Below are 21,919 nucleotides of genomic sequence, written 5' to 3'. Positions count from 1 at the left end.
TGATGTTTAGACTGAAAATAAAAACTCTTAACTTTATATACTTTACTTTTCCTTGGAGGTTCTTGTTGCTCAGGAAGGAACTTTTTCAGGGGGTTACTGTGTTTCCTCAGTTCAGTTCAGTCGCTCAGTCGTGTCTGACTCTTTGTGACCCCATGAATCGCAGCACGCCAGGCCTCCCTGTCCATCACCGTCTCCCGGAGTTCACTCAGACTCACGTCCATCGAGTCAGTGGTGCCATCCAGCCATCTCATCCTCTGTCGTCCCCTTCTTCCTGCCCCCAATCCCTCCCAGCATCAGAGTCTTTTCCAACGAGTCAACTCTTCGCATCAGGTGGCCAAAGTACTGGAGCTTCAGCTTTAGCATCATTCCTTCCAAAGAAATCCCAGGGTTGATCTCCTTCAGAATGGACTGGTTGGATCTCCTTGCAGTCCAAGGGACTCTCAAGAGTCTTCTCCAACACCACAGTTCAAAAGCATCAATTCTTCGGCCCTCAGCCTTCTTCTCAGTCCAACTCTCACATCCATACATGACCACAGGAAAAACCATAGCCTTGACTAGACAAACCTTAGTTGGCAAGGTAATGTCTCTGCTTTTGAATATACTATCTAGGTTGGTCATAGCTCATTAATGCTGCTTTTCCTCTCCTGTATTTGCATTTTTGAAGCTGATATCTTTGAGCTCTCTTGCCTACTTAAGCTATTCTGATAGTCTCCACCTCGGTTCTCTTGGTAAGGCATTGTTGTTTCTTCTTGAGTGGTGAATTTTCTTTGAGTTATAGGACTCAGAAACTTTTTATGAAGATCACAGTCAAAATAACTATTGCTCTAGGCCATATAATTTTGTTGTCAGACATATCATCCTGTGTTAAAAAATCTACAGTGACCACTGTTGCTTATAGAAGAAAGTTGAGATGCCATACCTTGGCATTCAGGGCCGTCTTCAATGAAACTTTCTTTTTCAACCTCACCTCTCATTATTCCCCAGTATTAATTTGCTTCTTGACCTAAGTGGCATTTTCTGCATGCTGCTGCTAAGTCGCTTCAGTCATGTCTGACTCTGTGTGACCCCATAGACGGCAGCCCACCAGGCTCCCCCGTCCCTCGGATTCTCCAGGCAGGAACACTGGAATGGGTTGCCATTTCCTTCTCCAATGCATAGAAGTGAAAAGTGAAAGTGAAGTCGCTTAGTCGTGTCCAACTCTTAACGACCCCATGGACTGCAGCCCACCAGGCCCTCCGTCCATGGGATTTTCCAGGCAAGAGTACTGGAGTGGGGTGCCATTGCCTTCTCTTTCTGTATGCTAGCCATTCATATCTTCATCTTTGAGCTCAGTTATCTCACTGCTGGATTTATTCTCCACTCTGAATACCTTTCTTCCTAACTAGAATTTTAGATACTTCTTCAAGACCAAGCTCAAATCTCCTTTCCTCTTTGGAGTCTTCCGTGCTCTTTCCTGCTCACCGTGGTTGTCTTTTTTATTGTCTGTGGCAGTGACTTCTATACTTTTAATTTTATTTTCAGCACAGAGTAGTTTGCTCCCCACCCTGTTCCCAAGGAAATCTCATGCTGAGTCCCACTTACAACGTAGTGGTCGGGGAGGGGATTGATTCTTTTGCTGTCTGCTGAGATACCTGTAAGAAATTGGATTTCATGGAGCACAGTTGGAGAATCAGTTGTCTTACATCATGTATTGAATACTCAGCTTTACAAAGTAGTGTATTTTGTCCCTCTCAAAGCATTATAACTTTCTGGAGTTTAGAAATCATGTTTATAGAACCTAGGGATGTGTATGCCCTGTTGTATCTTAGCATAATGCCTTACAGATCCATAATAGGTATTCAACATATGCTTATTCTTTCAACTGATATTTTTAAAGTTTTATATATTTTTATACACACTACACCCAAACCAGGGAAAAACTAGTAGGTTTTGTTTTTCTTACATAGACATTAACTGGTAACTATCATTCATTTCCAGGAAACTCAAGAAAGCAGTTATTCCTAGCCAAACTAAAAGCAACTTTCCTATAACATAACTTATTCAGAGTATATTTTTCTGACAAAACGTTACTTCTAGTAGGCATTTTAATACCCTTTTGAAATACAGAAAACAAAATCCCAAGTTTTTCTTTGAAAACAAGGCCCAGATGATTCTGGTACAAGTGAGAAGAGTTAGAAGCATAGGTGAAGGAGTAAAGTATTAAAACATGCATGTGGGCTATTTTGAAAGTCTTTTAAAATAATTAAGTTGCATTAGTTGCTGTATATGTTAGAAATGTATACATACTTGAATATAAATATCAATGTATGTAATGTTGATTTTTTTTTTAATTTAAATTTGTATCTGTGAAGAATAGTATGAAATCAACTTTGGTTCAATTTGAAATCATATGATTAAAAGGTACCACACCTTAGAGGTTCACAAATTTTTGTGTTAACCAGGGTAAAAATGAAGCCCTTTCTACTTTTGGGTCACAAAACTCATCTTCTTTGTTCAAGTGCCCTGGAGGCAAAGATATAATTAGGTAGTTCTCAGTTTGGAAAAATGACATTCTTTTCTACCAGGGTAAGAAATTATTTTAAGAATTATTCAGAATTTTGAATAAAATGCAGGGGACAGGTGTTTGGCCTATTGTTCTTGGTTAATTTTGCTGTATTGGTCCATCCTGTTCTGTGGAATGTTGTTAGGTGTTTGCTTGCCGGTGTGTTCACCTGTATTGTTACGTCTCCATCTTATAGAAAGTCGTGGTTTTGTCACTGTTGGCTTTTATTTTATTTGCACAAAAGACTTGTGTCCTGTGGCATGTGGGATCTTAGTTCCCAACCAGAGATGGAACATGCACGCCCTGTAGTGGCAGCGCAGTGGCCTAATCACTGAGCTGTCAGGGAAGTCCCTCTGAAGATTAAAGCTTTTAAAGACAGGTGTTTGATTGAGAATTTTAGCTGCTGAGACAAGAACAGATCATAAGCATGGAAGCCTCTGTTGTCTGTTTGAGGTTGAGGGGGTGGGAAGGGTGCTGCAGAGACAGATCCTAGTTTCCTGTCCAGACCCTATCACATGTGAAGTCAGGATGGACTTGTGTTTTGTTTCGAATATTTTATAGTATTAGTTCTTCCTGATTGATTCCCTCCTTACGTTTCTTTTTAAAGTTGAGATTTAACTGACCTCAGTGGATTTAACTTCAAAGACTTGAATTTTGTGGTTCTTTAATTCCTGTCACATGGTATATCAAATAAACCACTTCCAACATTTTAATTGGATTTCCCTGGTGGTGCAGAGGTTAAAGCGTCTGCCTGCAATGTGGGAGACCTGGGTTCGATCCCTGGGTCGGGAAGATCCCCTAGAGAAGGAAATGGCAACCCACTCCAGTATTCTTGCCTGGAGAATCCTATGGACGGAGGAGCTTGGTGGGCCACAGTCCACAGGTCGCATAGAGTCGGACACGACTGAGTGACTTCACTTTCACTTTACTTTCACTTTCAACATTTTAATTGTTAAATAGTTCTGCTTAATAGGCCCAAAATTATGATTAGAAAATAGTTGTGGATATTCAGAATGACATTATCCACTTCTGCATTTTTTCTGATTTATAGGCAAGTGCTGTTGTGTGATTTATTCTGTAATATAACTTGATATTTAGAACAGAGGGGTATATACACTTGGAATGCGTTTACGTTTCACATAGTTTTGTGACTTAGACCCTTATATCTTCAGATATTAGTTTGCAAGTGGTAGATTTTGAAAAATTTATTTTCAGGTTAATCATTTGGAACAGAACACTATTCCTGTGAAAATTTAGCTCTGTTATTTAAATACTGTTTATTTCCATCTTATTTTCGCAACCTGCTTTCATGATTTTGTCATCACTCGTAACTGCTTCTCTTCCAAAATCTACTACTCTTGACTATGGCCACCTTCACAGTTACACTTACTTCTTTTTTTCTTGCCCCTCACAAGATTCTCTGACCCTTCCCTGGCCTTCTATTTTTAAACTCTCTACTCCTTTAATTAGGAAAAGGAATGTGACTGGGAAGATACCTTTGTGGTGCTGGTTAGTTAGGAATGTAGAGTATCTAGCCCTTGCCAGAGCTTAGGCTCTGCCCAGACCCTTTTCTAACCTGGTTCTGCAGCCTGATGACTACCCCCTGCAGTTCCTTACTCTGTGTGCCTCATTTCCTTTATCCAGAGCAGAATACTTTTTTTTTTCCCCCTGCTTTTAAGAACACATAGCCAGTGTTCTTAACCTGGTTCCATGGATTCCCCATGGTTCACGAAGATTCAGAGCATTCATGAACTTGGATACAAAAAAATACTACATCTTTATTTTCATTAAATTTTTATTGGAATTTAGTGTTTCCTTCCATTATTAATGTAGACAACAAACCACTGCATTATCTGTGACTTTAGCACCTATAGAATTCAGTTAATTTCATACCACTTGTATAGATTTGAATATTTTTATGCTTATTGCCTCTAAAATTATAGTAGGTATTAGATTTGCTGTTAGATCTGTTTAACGCATCAGTAAAGAAGCATATGTATTAACTGTGGCACAGATTGGGTTTTTCAGATTTTGGTAACTGCATTTCATTATATTGCATTACGACCCCATGGACTGTAGCCTGCCAGCCTCCTCTGTCCATGGGGATTCTCCAAGCAAGAATACTGGAGTGGGTTGCCATGCCCTCCTCCAGAGGATCTTCCCAACTCAGGGATCAAACCCAGGTCTCCCACATTGCAGGCAGATTCTTTACCGTCTGAGCCATCAGGGAAACATCATTATAATTGGTCTCCTGTAGTTTTCTATGTGTTTTTTGCATTTATGTTTGTAAGCTCCCCTGTATGCTGAAGGGGTCCATAGATCAAAGAATAAAGGTTAAGAATTCACTAATCTAGAGACTCCCTGGGTCCCATTTCTCTGCAATCTTCTCTTTTTTCTCTCTCTTGCCTAGGACAGTGCCTCCACTTGTCCCCTTGCTTTTGTTGTTCTGTTCCACACACCCTGAGCCCTTACTGTGTTCACTATGCCCATCTTTTTTGTTTATCCTTTTCTTTAATACTGTGTTTTTTAATAGCTGTATAATAAAATTCATGATTTAGCATATATTCATAGTATAAATACTCATACAGAACAGAAGAGTATAAAACAAAAATGTAATCTTCTGGCCTTAAATTCCATTTCCCCTGGGGAAACCCTTGGATTTGTGTACAGTTCAGAAAAATATTACTTTTTATGTTACTCTAGTCTGTATTGAGCCTCCAAGATGGTCAGTGGTAAAGAATCCACCTGCCAGTGCAGCAGATGTAGGAGATGTGGGTTCGATCCCTGGGTCAATAAGATCCCCTGGAGAAGGAAATGGCAACCCACTCCAGTATTGTCCGGAAAATTTGTGGACAGAGAAGCCTGGTGGGCTACAGTGTATGGGGTCGCAAAGAGTTGGACACGACTTAGGACAAATGCATGCTGATCTGTATTAGAATGCCTTTTGAAGTGGAAGTTGCTAGGATAGCACCCACTAACTGATGCTCTGTTGTGTATAGATTGGTCCATATAAAACTCATGGTATATGATGAGAAAATATGTTTTTAAAGCCATTGAAAAAGGTCACAGTGTTAATAATTGATCTATTGGAACAATATCATTGAAATGTTTTTAATCTGGAATTTTAGTGTTTGAAGAAAAGCAGATTTAACTGAGAGATGACATGAGTAGCTGAGGATTTTGGTGAAGGCTTCTCTGAAAGCACATTTGAGGGCTTCTGATGTCAAGTCTGATAATGGTTTTTTAATTTCATCTAGTTTTATGTCATTTTGTAGTTTTATTCAATTTAAATTTATTTTTGTTAACTTAAAATAAGTGTTACTTTTTCGCTACTTTTCTGGCCATTTAAAAAATTCTCAGGCAACTTTGATTTTTCAGAGTCATAATTGACTGAGGTAGAGGGAAAAAGTTGAGCAGAGCTCATTTCCTGGGCATGGGACTGAGGAATAGAGGCTGCACATTGGTTGAGACATTTCTTTCTGATCACCACCAGGTGGCACCACTGGCTCAGAAAAAGAAGGGAACATTTGGAGGCAGGGAGAGTATTAGCCCTTTCTGTCTCCCCTTTCCCTAAATTGGATGCCATCAGGCAGGGAATGAAGCACATCTTTGTCATCTTTTATTATCTCATCTGATCCCTTTTATTCTTTTCTTTTTACGCCTGTAGTTCTTTCAGAAACAGGTTAACATTTTTCTCACAGACACATTTTCTTACATCTTGCTTTTTTAAATGCTTTTGCTTCTTACCATAGAGGATAATGGGAAATTAATAGACTGATTTTATGGCATTGCAAAATTTGCACAATTGTAATTATATTATAGCTAATTGATTTTTTGGATTTTGCAGAAATCCTAGCACTAACATTGTTCTTTTCAAAAATTCAAATGCAGCTATTAATAAAATAACTATTCAGGACTTAACAGTAGTGGATATTGGTAAGAATATAGAATGAATACCCAGGTCTGGCCTCCTTCTAACTAATGATAGAAAGTTGACCTGAAATACTGTGTTTATTAATATGACTAGGCTTTCTCCTGCCGTCTTGACACTATAGCCTCATTTTGCTGATTCTCCATCTTAGACACCTTTCCCTAAAATATTTACTCATGTTTATACAGAGACTTTTTCTTTGGGAGAAATGTTTGAATCAAGGAATATCATTCCTTACCAATACAAACATACTTTTGTGTTTTCCCTCCCACACCTTTTCTGTCCTGAAAGAAAAATGGGATGCTAAGAACCACTGTGTGAACAGTTAATTCATTTATAAGGTTGATTTAAGATAAAAATCTAGCATTTTTTTAAAGATAGGTAGTTTAATAATGGCCTCAATACAACCTAAATTATAATTAGCAGAGTAAAACTTGGTTCAGTGAAGTTTTTAGACTCTTGCTTTTTCACATTGGTTCCCTCTTCAAGGATCCTTTGTGGTTTTGTTTAAAATAATACCAGTAGAAGTATATTTAAGCTGTTTGTATTGTATATTTCATTTTTTCAATTTGAGGACTGCTGACTCAGTCCTTAGTCTTTTCTAAATACTTTGACACACACACACACCCTGCGATAACAATAAGTCCATTTATGTGGATCTGTTTCTGCTTTTTTTTTTTAACCTTTTGTTGTTCTGGGTTTTAATTTCTAGAATAAAAAGGTATTGTCTTTAATTCTGGGTTTCCATCTGAGTAAATGCCTTATTTATTTAAATATATGCTTTTCAACATCTAGTGTGATTAAAACATTAACAGGCTCTTAAATGAGAATTAATCCCCTTGCTGCTTGTATGACTGATTTGTGATTTTTACGTAGTCTTAGTTTTCTGTTCTAATTTTGTGAGAATTAAAATAGGGAATTTCAGCCACCTATTGTTAGTTATTGTTTGATGTTTTTCTTGGAGCATTTCACATTCTTGAAAATACTCTAAGGCAAAATTAATTTTACCAAGAATTTGCGTAAGTTTAAGGTGACATAGCATAGAACTTCAAATTTGTAGGGTCTTTCAGTGACTTACAGCTGAGGATGGTATTGTGAAAATAATATCAGTCTGTTAGAATCCCTAAGAGAACTTTCCCAAAATGCAGTCATCTTCCAATGAGTGCTGATCCCACTCTCAGCTGAGACCTGCTGCTTTGGGAATCCCCCTTGGTGTGCTCTTGGCTTGTATAATTGCTGGCAGCAGAAGCCATGATGCCTGATAGGGCTGGTAGCTAAGCCCATATGTGCAATTAAACTTTTATTCTCTAGTGTGCGTGAACACACACCCACATGCACTTATCCACCCCTAGTTTGAGATGAGAGGAGGTAAGAGCTAGCTAGACTTTGAGTGCCGTGCTGGCTCAAGTTTCTTATTTCACTGTCGCCGTGCCCATTGGGTAGCCAGTGACATTTATAGAAACAGTACCAAATCAAAAATCCCCCTGGGATTGTCTCTTTTGAAAAAGACATGAGTGTTGATTTTTTTGACTGGCTGTGCCAGAGTACTGGCTCCCAGAAGTATTACTCCACAGCCTTGTGGTGGGGGATACCCTTTAGGCCGAGACTTCTAAATGTAAGCTAGTATCTCCAAAGCATTTTCTAACACTGTCATTGCCCAAGTAGACTTTTATTTAGCTGAGTCCTGACTTTGAACTGGAGAAACATTTTCTTTGCTGGACAGCAGCCATGGGATAGATAGATCCTGCCAGTGAGCATACAGATGCCATGCCATGCTGCTCTCACAAGCTAGTGCTCCTCAGTAACATTAGCAGAAGAGGAGAGAGGATAGATAGATTAGGTGAGAAAGTGTTGACAGAAAGTCTTGGTAGGCCTTTCTGAGGACAGGTAACACAGTGGGGCCTGAACTTTGTAACAGAGTGGCTATGAGGAAATAGGGTTCTGTGTGGAGATGAGTCACTTAAAATGACTTTCATTATTAATGGCAAGGGTACGTTAGAATATTGACCCCTGCATGTAGACATGGAGTTGGAAAGTTAAAAGATCTGCATATGTTTGGCTGCAGCAGCTCTGAGTGCATATCTAATTAATGTGTCAATTAAACATGAGAGATCTTGTTTTAGATGAATTCGTAGAAAATTTCTGAATCAATTTTGAAACACAAACTAATAATTTTTTAATATATTTAAATATATTTTAATGACTTGTGTGAATACATTATAACACTTCATGTGGCTTAAAATTGTATGTGTAAAACATACCTTCCTCCAGTAGTCATCTACAATGCCACTTACTGAATCAAGTTAAGTGTTTTGAACATAAAAGCATTAGAAGCATTACACAGCTGAAAGCATACTGTTAATGAATGCTATTTTTTTTGTATTAGAAAGTCACTTTTCATAATAATTTTTTAGCATTTTTGTTGATAATTCATGTGTGTATTCTTGTAGCTCAGTGTCTGGTTGTATGATCTTTCATCCAAAACCATCCTTTGCAGATGCTTTTACTGACTCTGCTATCAGTGCTAAAGTGAATGGTGAACACAAAGAGAAGGACCTGGAGCCCTGGGATGCAGGTGAACTCACTACCAATGACGAACTGGAGGCTTTGGAAAATGATGTTGTAAGCAAAATCTTTTCAATTAGTAACAGTATGGTCCTGTGATACAGTATGACATCCTATCACTTGGTTTTAAGTATGTTGTGACTGTATTTAAATATTGTGTAGAGACTTCACCCTAGGCAGTATATACAGAAAAATGTTTCTTGGGGATGCATATGAATTATTTGTATGTCTTTAAAGTGAATCCTAATATAAACAACTTAAAAATTTAGATTAGAAACCATGGGAAACTAGAAATGCCTGCATATTTAGTTTTGAAAGCCCTGCAGAATAGGGCAGTCTGAGGAAAATGGTGACTTGTTTGTTGTCTTTACCAAGAAGTGATGTAAAAGTGTGACTTTTAGGATTCTTGTCTGTCAAAGAGGTATTCATTATTAAGCTGTATCATTAGGTTACATTAGAATTACAGCAAAAAGTAAGTTTCTTTATCTTAAAATTAGGAGAAAAAGGCTATTGCCAAAAGCCTCTTGACATATTATTTTTACTTTTCCCATAACACATCATTTGTAAATCAACACTTAATAATGACTTTGTCATTAGGATTCTTTAAATTCTGTTTCTAAACGCTGGAGATACAAGCGAAGTGTCTTGCCAAAAATGAGTGTTTAGGCAATAAAATTTGAATGAGATGAATCTTTCATTGAATCTTACAGGGAAATCTTATTTAACAAACCTGTATTTGATGTTAAAGTCATTGTCCAGTTGTAAAACTGGAAATTCATAGACAACATACAATAGTTTCCAAACTTTTTAAACAACCACATATAACTTAATATGAAGTTTCTCAGGTTTGTGTAGCACATCACCTCTGGAGGATAAAGAGAAGCAGGCATTCTCTGTCTCTTTTTTTAAAATTGATAGTGAAGCAGTTGAATTGATAGATACCTTCTAGAGCACATTCTGGCAATGTTTTCAAAATTTAAAACTTACAGTTTGGTTCAGCAATTCTGTCTCTGTGAATGTATTCATAAGATATTCAAATAATTATATTAGGATGTTTTTCACATCATTTTTTTCTAATAGTGAAAAATAGGAAATATCCTAAGTGTCTGTCAGTAGGACATGGGTGATTTATTATACCTCCATTCAGTTGAAGTAGTATATGTCCACTTGAAAGAAAGGTGTTCTGGGAAGATACCTAAAGCTTATTAAAACAAAAAGCAAGCTTTAGAACAAGAAAATCCTATTTGAATGTCTATAAAAGAGAGCTGATGATAATAATCACATTCTTACATATGCACAAAGAGTGTCTGGAGTTATGCCCAAGTTGTTAATGGTGGTTATCTGTACACACTGGGATTGGTAGTTATACTTTTCACTGGATATGTTTCTGCATACTTAATATTTTTTACATGGACCATATACTAAAAGCATATTTCAGAGTGTCTATAGGTAACTAATTTCCTGCTCCCATATATTAGGTTGAAGTAGTTGATTGAGTGGTAGATTTGTATTACAGTTCTATCTGAAGTAGCACAGAAGGAGCCACAGTTGATGGGTGATCTTAGAGGCAAGCTTTTGTCCTGAAATTGCTATCGACATTACTCAGATGATGCTGTGCCCTCTGCTGACATGGATAATGATTATGTGCTGTATTTTACCGCTTTTTATCAGTTGGACCTGATGATCAGTTCACTCAAAGAGGTTTCAGGTAAAATACCTTGTAGAAAGATCACTGTAAGGAGTAGGAAAAGGAGAGAACCCTGATCTGAGACTCATATTTTATGAAGTAACTAAAATGTTCTGAACTTACAACATCTCAAATAACTGTTTCAAACACAGTTGAACCTTGAACAACACAGGTTTGAACCATGCTGGTCCATTTATACACTTAGGTTTTGCAATAAAAAATAAATACTGTAGTACTGCACAATTCAAGGTTGGTTGAATCTACAGGTTTTGCACTTGTGCAGGGAGTTGGTACACCTGACACCCCACCCCCTGAATTGTTCAAAGTTTAGCTGTAGTTATTTACCAACTTGTAGGAGCTGATGTGTAGAAGAGAAGTTTTTCCTTAAGACATTTTTAAAGCAAATTTTTGCCTGTTTTTTACTTTTGCTAGGTTTTGCTTGAATAGTATGATAGATAATTGTTAATGTAGATCTTGATTATAACTGCATTAAAGACAAATACTTTGTTATTTTGAAAAATGAGTTTTGTTCTCTTCTAGTCTAATGGATGGGATCCCAACGATATGTTTCGATATAATGAAGAAAATTATGGTGTAGTGTCTACATACGATAGCAGTCTGTCTTCATATACGTAAGTTTTTAAAGCTTGCTTTTGTTTTAGTGCATTTGCCTTTGATTTTCATTAGCTTAAATTATGTTGAATAAATGTTTCTGTTGGCCTTTCATTTTTTACTTGTTTTATTTTTTAATATTTATTTATTTGGCTGCTCAAGGTCTTAGTTGCAGCAATTGGGATCTAGTTCCCTGACCAGGGATCGAACCCAGGTCGCCTGCTTTGGGAGCATGGAGTTTTAGCCACTGGACCACTAGTGAAGTCTTCTGTTGGATTTTAAGTTAAACAATTATGTGACTAAATTATTGTTGCTTCTTACACTGATAAATTCCCATTAAAATAGGGATTAAATGTAGCTTATTTATACTCTGATTTTTTGTTCTAAATAAATTTTGTTTTATTTTTGCACTGTAAAAACTAAATTGACAAATGCAGAGGTTATGGGGAAATAGGTAATTTAACCAGTTTTGGAAATGTTACATTACTGTAAGGAAAAAGTAATAAGAAAATTCAAATTTTGATTTATAAGTAGATGACTATGGCTCTTTTACAGTTTTTACCAGCATTTTAAACTAAATGTCTTAATGTTGATTGTGACAGATATGTAAACTGTTACTTTAAAATGCACACTTTGGTTTTTCTTTTCATTTGTTTCAGGGTGCCCTTAGAAAGGGATAACTCAGAAGAATTTTTAAAACGAGAAGCAAGGGCAAACCAGTTAGCAGAAGAAATTGAATCAAGTGCCCAGTATAAAGCCCGGGTGGCCCTGGAAAATGATGATAGGAGTGAAGAAGAAAAATACACAGCAGTTCAGAGAAATTCCAGTGAACGTGAGGGCCACAACATAAACACTAGGTATTTAAAGGAAATCATGATGCAGTATTTTGGATACACAACTCAAGGTCTGTGTGAGAAGGTGTATTATTATTATTATATTTCATCTTCCTTTAACTTAGGTTAGGTAGAGAATGCAAATGGAGTTGGTTTCAGGTTCTGTTAGTGAAAAGATTATAGTAATCTTGGAAAGTAGTTTTTGAACATCAGCTCCGTGGAGCCAAGTGGTGGATATACAGTGACGAGCAAGCCGAGGTCTGGAAGAGCTTGTTAAAGAAAAATGAGCAGGTTGGGGGAGGGGTGCATATAACATAATTACAGTTCAGCATGATTTCCTAGTTTAGAGGTGTGATCAGAGTACTAGGAATATGCAAGTGAAAAGGAATAATTGTAACCTTGTGGGATCAGAGTATATCTAACAGATGAGGTGATGTTTTATGATAGGATAGTAGATCTCTCTGTCACTCAGAGAAGCATAAAATAGGAATTCCTTGCATGGTGAAGACAGGTGAAAGAACTTGTCCAATTCAGGAAAAACCTTGTTTCATATGTCTGGAATACAGGGTGTATGTTGACATTGCAGTGGTAGTAGCTGGTGATAGGAACTAAGGGAGTGAGACTCTGTGTGTGTCATGTTAAAAAGCACCTTGTAGGCAGGGTATGGGATGAACCAACTCTGGTGACATTGAGAACTGGCTGAGACATAGAGGCCATTTATTGTATTGAAATAGTTCAAGTGTGAGAATGAGACCAGGACCAGTGATAGAAAGGTTAGAGAAACCAGGGGGGATCCTGAGTTTATTTGATAACCAAGCAGATTGGTGGTTGTACCGGTATTGGAGACAGAAAACACCAAGCAAGCTTGAGGGGAGATACAGTGAGTCCATTTGTGCAATGTATTGTGTTCGAAGGGCTCACAGATCTTTCATGAATTTATTCATAAATATGTGTTGTGAGAACCACCTGCTATATACCTGGTAGAATAAGATACACATTCTGTCTTAAAGGCACTTGCAGTTTAGGAATCGTGATTTGAATTAAAGTGTTCAGTGAGAGATACTGAGACTGTGAGGCTGACTGTGGATTTGGGGGATCAGTGTGAAAACCATGAAAAACTAATGAACAGCCACAAAGAGAAGAGATCACAGAGAAAACCAAGGAAGAAGAGTTTCAAGAAGACAGATGATGACTGATAGAGACAGCCATAAAGAGATCAAGTAGGACAAGAATGAATGAATACATGTTTGTTTTATTTTGTCCTTAGGGGGAAAATCTGAGGGAAAAGAAAGGCCAGACCTAGAGCTTAAAAGAATAAGGGTGTCTGGAAGTGAGGCCGTTTGGTTTGTTTAACCTCTTAATAACAAGCGTTCCCTTCTTCCTAAATTGCTTTTAGATATGTTTCATTGGTCTGGTATCTATTAGGATAAAATGATTTAGAGGATCTCTCATTTCTAGGGAAAATAAATATATTCCTCCTGGACAAAGAAATAGAGAAGTCATATCCTGGGGAAGTGGGCGACAGAATTCACCACGTATGGGCCAGCCTGGATCGGGCTCCATGCCATCAAGATCCACCTCTCACACTTCAGATTTCAACCCGAATTCTGGTTCAGACCAAAGAGTAGTTAATGGAGGCAAGTATTTTGACCAAATTTGTCAATCTCATTGATCAAATATATAATTTTCTGAATATTTACACTTTTACATAGTTGATAAGAGGATGCATACCTTTTAATGATTTCTGTGGAGTAGTTTTCAGTAAATATTTAAAATTTGCCTTTGTGGATATCAAATTAGTAAAATTGTAAAAATTAGTATGTTGTTGGCATATACAGAATTTAACATGATGAAATACTCATGTATTAAGGTAAAATGCTAAATTTAACCAAAGACATTCACTTGGCCAAAAAAAAAAAAAAAAAAACACTCCACATATAAAGAAATTGGAAACTGCGTAGGTTCTCAATTTTAAAAATACTGGACGATAAAATTATTTCGACATAGTTTACATGGAAAATCCAAATCTGTGTGAAATGCTCAGTGGTTAATATAAATTCATTTTTATGAACTGTTTGTTTATATATTTATATTCTACCTACGTTAAGAGGATTTGAGGTACCTTGCAGTATAAGACATGGCCAACAGTCATGTGAAGATGGTGGGGAAAAAGTGCTTAAAAAAATAAAAACTGAATATAAAGGCAGATATTGTAGTTTAGCTTAACTAAAATACACAAACTTGCATCTTTAGTAGGAAGATTTTTTTTTTTTCTATTCTCTCTCCAAATCTAGGTTAAATATGGCTCATGGGTCATAGCTCTCTCATACAAGTCAGGGATACTGGAAACAGCAGTACCATAGACTGTATGGAACTATGGTAATTAAAATATTGATGGTGTATTAGATACTAACCTGGGGGGAACAGTGGGCATTCAATTTTAGGTATTCAAGTTTGGAAAGTTAGACAAATAGAGAACACTTAAGTTTCCAATTTCATTTGTTTTCATTGAGTCTTTCTCCAGAATTCCTCTCCAGATGAACACTCTTGAGTATTTTCTATACTTTGTATTGGGGTGAGATTTCTTTGCTCACTGAGTAAAGAATTTTAGTTGTTTGTGAACAGAATTTTCAAAGTAAAAAACCTGAAAGGGGCTGGGAAATGTATGATACTCAAGTGTGTGGAACCCTATGGAGAGGAGACCTGGACTGTTTCCTAAGATTAAGGTAAGTGATGTCATGTTACATGTTAGCTGTATTTTGATCTGTGGATATCCCTCAGTTTACTTGGTGAAGACTGCTTTGTAGTTGGATTGTTTATTACGCAGTCTCTTAAATAAATGTTTAACTGCATAAGTTATTTAGAAGATCCCCCTTCTTTTTCCAACTTGATAAGGTTAAAATATGTTTTTTGAAAAGGCAGTGAATATTAATCTGTCACTCCTGTGACTCTGGAAAATAGTAGAAATAATGTTCTACCTAAATGTACCTATTTAATGTGATTTCAAACTCAACCTTATATTCAGGTATAGACTAGATGAAAACCACAGTTTTAAGAAACTAGCATTTTTAATGGGATTATAATAGCTGTTGTTTCAAAAGATAAAACTTTAAATAAGAAATAATCTTACCCCTGAGTTTTGTGATTTATTGTGTGAAATTACCTAGTGTATGTTATTCTCCTTTTAACAATTGATTTTCCAAAAAACAGTTATAGAAGCAGATGAGTAGGCAAAGTCTTAACTGTCTTCTTCAATAGTATGTGTAGATCCTAATTAACCCTTTGGGAACGTGTATTCATTTAAACAGACTTAATTTTAAGGAGGTTAAAGTAAAAGGTGAATTTATGTCAGTTAAGTTATGCTAAAACTTACCACAAATCAAATGACTGTCCTCAAAGGGTTAAAATGTACAAGAAATCATTTTTGTCATTTTACTTTTTTTTCTGTTTACTTTTTTCCCTCATTTTTTTCTTTAGTTTTTATACTTTCCTTCATATCATTTGTTCTGTCAGGTGTTCCCTGGCCATCGCCTTGCCCATCTCCTTCCTCTCGCCCACCTTCTCGCTACCAGTCAGGTCCCAACTCTCTTCCACCTCGGGCAGCCACCCCTACACGGCCGCCCTCCAGGCCCCCCTCGCGGCCATCCAGACCCCCGTCTCACCCCTCTGCTCATGGTTCTCCAGCTCCTGTCTCTACTATGCCTAAACGCATGTCTTCAGAAGGTACAATACCACAATTTGTTCATGTTTTTGTTTGTCTTTGTTTAACTCCTATGTGAGTTTATAATTACAAAATAGTTTCCTCTTCATTATTTAATAACCTATAATTTCTGTGTTTTAACTTTAGTTTATTAAAACTATTTCTATTAACCTTTTGTTTATTAGAAATTTGATAAATGCTGTGTGAAGCTATGAACTATCCTGAATTGTGAGAATGGGAGTTTGTCTCTGCCTGGTAATGATGCTCTTTTACAGCCCAGGGCCTTCTCCCTCCCACTTTACAGTGTATACAGTGGTTAATGGTAAACAGTGAACCTTCTTCATATTAGTGAGTCTGCCTGTTGACCTTAGGTAGGAGTGGTGGTTTAGTGGTCCTTTTTGAGAGGGACATTGCATATGGCTGCCTTGGTGTGTTTACCCTTAAATTAAAATAGAGAGTTTGATTTTGTGTTTGGGATTTTTTTAAATTAGTTTTATAATATTTTGTAGTGAAAGTCTTTAGAGGAAATTCTTAATCTAAGATAAAATTGTTATTGTAGAAAACAATGTATGAATCTTTAGGGGTTTTTTGTTTTTTTGTTTACCCTGTCAAAAGGAAAAAAAGAATAAAATCCTGTAATTCTCATTCATTGTAATTACAGTTGATATTGCTTATATTGAGACTAATACAGCTTTTTGGCAGAAAATGCTTCCCTGGAGAAAACTGTATTGGCTGCTTTTTAATAAATTGTTGCCATCCAGGCAGCGAGGTCATGTGATCTTAACTAAAGCAGCTAACCTTGAACAACATGTTATGCTGATTTTCAAAGTGACTTCCTTACTCAAGTGCCTATGATGGTGGCCTGTAAATGAGAAGTTAAATTCTGTTGACATATTTTGTTGTGGTCTGTTGTTTGTGTAAGTGATGTTCATATCATGAGAACATGTTAGATAAAAGTCATTAGTGAATGTGAGCTTGTTCACCACTGTTAGATGTACAGATTCACATAAAAGTTTACCTTTTGCATGTTCAGGGAGGCTACATTATTCAGTTTATCTTTTTAACTAATTTGAATTAGTGTTTTCTAGTCATGTAGTTAGGTAACACTGAAGCATTTTTAAAATGTGAACCTCAAAATAAAACTATGAAATAAAATGGTTTTCTGTGTTTAGAATAAATTTTCTCTCTATAAGTATTTCACATGTTGCCAAAGACTGAACTTTTTAAAGTTAGTTTGATTTCATTGAGCTGTGTCAGCCATCTTCCTTGGTCTTTTCCTGTAAAAGGATGTAAAAAATATGTATGAATATTTAAATACCCAGTTCTTAACTCATCTTTAATATAAATTATATCTCCAGTTAAAAATTATATAACATTAGCACTCTTTGTAAGACGGTGCTCATGACTGTATTGCTACTGAGGATACAAATTAATATGGCATCCTAAAGAGTTTGGCAAGGGACTTACCTGATGGCCCAGTGGTTAAGACTCTGGTTTCCACTGCAGGGGGTACAGGTTCAGTCCCTGGTCAAGAAACTAAGATCTCACACGCCAACGTAGCATGGGCAAAAGAAAAATAAAGAGGGTGAGGAGCATTGGCTTTGGCATTAAGAATGAGTTTGCCAAGTGCCACCACTGTCAAGTTTCTGTCGTAAGAGTCATTGTATTCACTGTTTTCACCTGGCAGTTTTGCTTCAATGCATAGTAGACTTCTTTATAAATAGAAATCACCAATGTGACAGAATTGATTGATGTGGGATTTTGATGATTCATATAGAGCGAACTTCTTCCCCAGATGTAAATTACTCTCGTGTACAAGCCAATGCCTTAGCCGTAGAATTTTCAGTTCACAGCCTGTTTAGTCTGAGGCACTCTACAGGTGAGGACTGGGTTTTTTTTTTAACTACTACAAAGGTGTATCAAAGTAGTTTTTTGTTTAATAATTTTTTTCCTAGTCTTAGAAGTAATATAGCAAATTTGAGGGAGAGAGCTAAAAGTGTATGTTAAAAATTTATTTCATCATATAGCTATAACTTTATTAACATTTTGTTATACTTTTATATATCTGCAAATAATGGATATAGATTAAACAAATTGCTAAGATCTTTGAAGAGCTGTGACATCTTATTGTTTGATTTCTTAACCAGCAACTGCATCCTTCCCTTTTTTTAAAAATAAAAGGGAACAAAATAAAATTTATTTATAAAATTTTATGGCATTCCACAAAATAATTCTGAAAAAGTATGGCCAAAAATATGTATGGTGCTTATTTTCTTTTCTTAAACCAAGAACGAATGAAAGAGAAAGTGGGAGAATGTGTGTGTGTGTGTGAGGGAAAGGGAGAAAGGGAAAGAGAAAGAATGGGCTGTGTGTATTTAGCAGAAAAGTAGTACTGATGGACATTGTGGCATTTATGTGATGTTCACTGTTCCTTTCTTAGGGCCTCCACGGATGTCCCCAAAGGCCCAGCGACACCCTCGAAATCACAGAGTTTCTGCTGGGAGGGGTTCCATTTCCAGTGGCCTAGAATTTGTATCCCATACCCCACCAAGTGAAGCAGCTGCTCCTCCAACAGCAAGGACCAGTCCTGCAGGGGGCACATGGTCATCAGTGGTCAGCGGAGGTAGGTGACACTTGGCTTGGAGCGTAATAACAGTGTTCATTTTGTTACTCTACTGGATGTGAAAAGAGCTGAGCTTAAGCTCTATGTGAAGAAGTCTATGTGTATAAAAAATGGAGTAACCAGGAATTGAGAAAATTATTTTTATTTTGGCCTCTACCAATTATTCACCGTATGTTAAGGGCAAATCATGTGATCATCCTGAATTTCAGTTTTCTCAGTGAGTAAAGTAATTTTTCCCTAGTCTGTTCTCTGGTTTTAGGTGAGATTCATATGGGGTTCATAAATATGAATATACTTTATAGTTTTATAAAGTTCCACTCAAGTGGAAGGCAAATATAGTACATAACAACGTTTGGAGGAATCATATTTCATGTCTTCTTAGCAGCCTTGTTCATTGATTCTTTCATAAACATTTATTAATATTTTGGGCTTACAGTGCTATGTATTTCTTTCCCTTGCCCCCCATTCTCTCCATACATTTTTGTTGATATCCTACTTTATGCCAGGCAATATTCTGGGCCTGGGTCCTGTAGGTTTCTTTAGTATCTATATATGGCACTAATTCCTGACCATATTGCACTTTTAAGGAATAACAAACACAGGAGCCCAAATTTTATGTGATTAGCCCAAAGAATGTGCTGATGGAAGCTATGAAAGTGTAAAGAATATACTTTGACAGGATCTTAGAATTAGGTTAAAACTGCTTTTGCTACTTAATGTATTGCTTTCATGATAACTAGAGTTTGAGCATGTAATGATTGCAGTTTTTTTGGTCATAAACTATGTTAATGCATGGGACTTTTAAAAGAAAAAAGTCTTCAAGCTTAAACAAAAATATACCCAACTCCATTAAATATCTTTAGTTGATACACATTGCTCACCTTCATATATAATTTTAGGTTTAAGTTTACTTTAAATTCCTTTGAATTTTCTATTTTCTTCTTTGGAAATAATTAACAAAAAATAGAATTTCTAAAATATTTATTTCTTTAATGTATCATTATTTGATATTACTCAGGTGACCTGGAAATGAATTTTGAAAGTAACAGCATTATAGAAGTGAAAGAGTAAAATCACAGTTGTTAAGAGATATGCACAAAATGGTGTTAGAGGTTTACTCTATACTAACTAGAAAAAAGATAGTTGTTAAGTAATACTTTCTTCCATGATCCTTTTGACATAAAAAAGTAAAGAACCACTAAAGTGAAATAAATTGAACCATTTTCTATAGATCTTTGGAATATGAATAGGTTTGTAATGAAATATGAAACCTGTTAGATACTTATTTCAAAGTCATTGAAATACGAACCCCACCTTGGATTCTCTGTCTCAGCTAAAGTGAGTTCCTGATTTCCTTAGTTACTGCAACGTGAATTTTGATGTATTAAGAAGGAGTATATAGGATTGGCTGCAAACTGCTGAAAGATGTTCAAGTTTATTATTTGAAGAAGGAACAAAGAACTTCTTAGGGATCCCCACAACACCTGCCTGCTTTAAAGAGACAGTCTCACTTTTTAGTGGAGAGTGTTGTTATTTTTATCCTAAAAAGTAGCATTTTTCCTGCCTTAGAAATCCAGTTTCTAAATTAATTTAAAATACTTTGTTTTAAAATTAATATATTTAGTTAGAAAACTACTGTTGGACATAGGTATTAGTAATAATTGCTTTCATTTTGAGATACTTGTTGTCTCCATCATCACCTCTATTTCTGAGACTTTGGAAAAGAAAACAGAATGATGGGATAAAGAGTAATTGGGGGAGGAGGTCAGATAGAACTATTTTACTTAGATCTTCAGAGACACTGTTTTGAAGAAATGACATTTAGCTTGAGAATATAATGGGTAACTTTTCTCTTTCTTGTAGTTCCAAGATTATCCCCTAAAACTCACAGACCCAGGTCTCCCAGACAGAATAGTATTGGAAATACTCCTAGTGGGCCAGTTCTTGCTTCTCCCCAAGCTGGTATTATCCCAGCTGAAGCTGTTGCTATGCCTGTACCAGCTGCATCTCCTACACCTGCCAGTCCTGCATCCAACAGAGCTGTTACCCCATCTCTTGAGGGTATGTAAGAAAGGGCTTCCAGATCCACAGTGTCTTTTATGAAGTTGTGTGTTAGAGGTTTAACAGTTTACAAAAAATGTCTGTGTTGTTTTATTCTTAGGTATGTATTTGAGGGTGACTTCCTAGTAGCTCAGTAGGAAAGAACCCGCCTCTCAGTGCAGGAGATATGGGTTCGATCCCTGGATCGAGAAGATCCCCTGGAGAAGGAAATGGCAACCCACTTCAGTATTCTTGCCTGAAGAATCCCTTGGATGGAGGAGCCTGGCAGGCTGGGATCCATGAGGTCCCAAAAGAGTCAGACATGACTTAGCAACTAAACAAGAACAACAGTGTATTTGAGAGCACATTTAAAATTTTATGTAAATGAAGTTAGTTGTTTAAGTAATACTACGAATCTCATCTGTTATTCTTCAGTGTGTGTTGTTAAGATAGTTTACATTCCTCGGTAGTAAATATCAATATAAATACGTTCATGTTTCATATGTTTGCAAAGTTGGAAAGCCTCTATTTAAATGGAAATGTTCTTTTGTAAAAACATAGGATCAAAATTGTTGAATATTTTCTCATTTTACTTTTATAGCTTTTATCTAACTTTGAGTTTTTATAAAATATAATTTTCTAGCTAAAGATTCCAGGCTTCAAGATCAGAGGCAAAACTCTCCTGCAGGGAATAAAGAAAATATGAAGCCCAATGAGACATCATCCAGCTTCTCAAAAGCTGAAAATAAAGGTTAGAGCTTTAAAAAGTCTTTAGAAATAAGAGAGAATATGTCTTAATCTCATGCCCAGTATTGAGTATTTTTTGGTCAATACTTTATCTTAGGATTGTACATATTTAAATGTGTAATTTAACATGTCAAAATCTATAATTAATATGTTGAGTTTTTAATTATTTTAATAGTAGACTTTATTTTCATTTCTAGCATCCTATCCTAAAAGAATTTTAAGTTAGATCCAGATTTATTTCTAATCTTTAGCTTAAAATTATTTTAGATCTAACACATCCTTAATTTTGCAGGTATATCACCAATTGTTTCTGAACATAGAAAACAGATTGATGATTTAAAGAAATTTAAGAATGATTTTAGGGTAAGTATAGTATTTACTAATGAATTAGAATTTTTTAAAAAAAATTTTTAATGTACTAAAAAATGCATTATATATACACCCAGAATAATCAAACCATGTTTATAGAAAGCAAAACATTCTCATAGTTGTCTTTGCCTTTGCTTTATGGGAGGTAATTAAAATCATGAGACTTGATAAGAACAACAGATACTAAATGAAAGAGAATGTACTTCTGATGTTGGAAGTCAACATAAGTTATTATTTGCTACTCATTTGATTCTATTATTTGATGACAGT

The 21,919-nt window shown here is 36.1% G+C and overlaps 1 protein-coding gene across 2 annotated transcripts in view; it reads left to right on the top strand.

Moving 5' to 3' along the window:
* Positions 1-21,919, top strand: part of ATXN2 (ataxin 2) — a 100,885-nt gene that overhangs the window by 43,261 nt on the left and 35,705 nt on the right. For both annotated transcript variants that reach the window (XM_068990346.1, XM_068990345.1), the window contains exons 6-14: positions 8,971-9,095; positions 11,266-11,357; positions 11,997-12,194; positions 13,629-13,807; positions 15,684-15,893; positions 18,311-18,493; positions 20,357-20,554; positions 21,177-21,284; positions 21,573-21,643. In XM_068990346.1, the coding sequence (XP_068846447.1) occupies positions 8,971-9,095; positions 11,266-11,357; positions 11,997-12,194; positions 13,629-13,807; positions 15,684-15,893; positions 18,311-18,493; positions 20,357-20,554; positions 21,177-21,284; positions 21,573-21,643 (1,364 nt within the window). The remainder of the gene's footprint in view (positions 1-8,970; positions 9,096-11,265; positions 11,358-11,996; positions 12,195-13,628; positions 13,808-15,683; positions 15,894-18,310; positions 18,494-20,356; positions 20,555-21,176; positions 21,285-21,572; positions 21,644-21,919) is intronic.

This window comes from Capricornis sumatraensis, chromosome 17 (assembly GCF_032405125.1).
Source record: "Capricornis sumatraensis isolate serow.1 chromosome 17, serow.2, whole genome shotgun sequence".
Classification (NCBI taxonomy): domain Eukaryota; kingdom Metazoa; phylum Chordata; class Mammalia; order Artiodactyla; family Bovidae; genus Capricornis; species Capricornis sumatraensis.
This window is presented reverse-complemented; position numbering and strand designations above follow the sequence as displayed.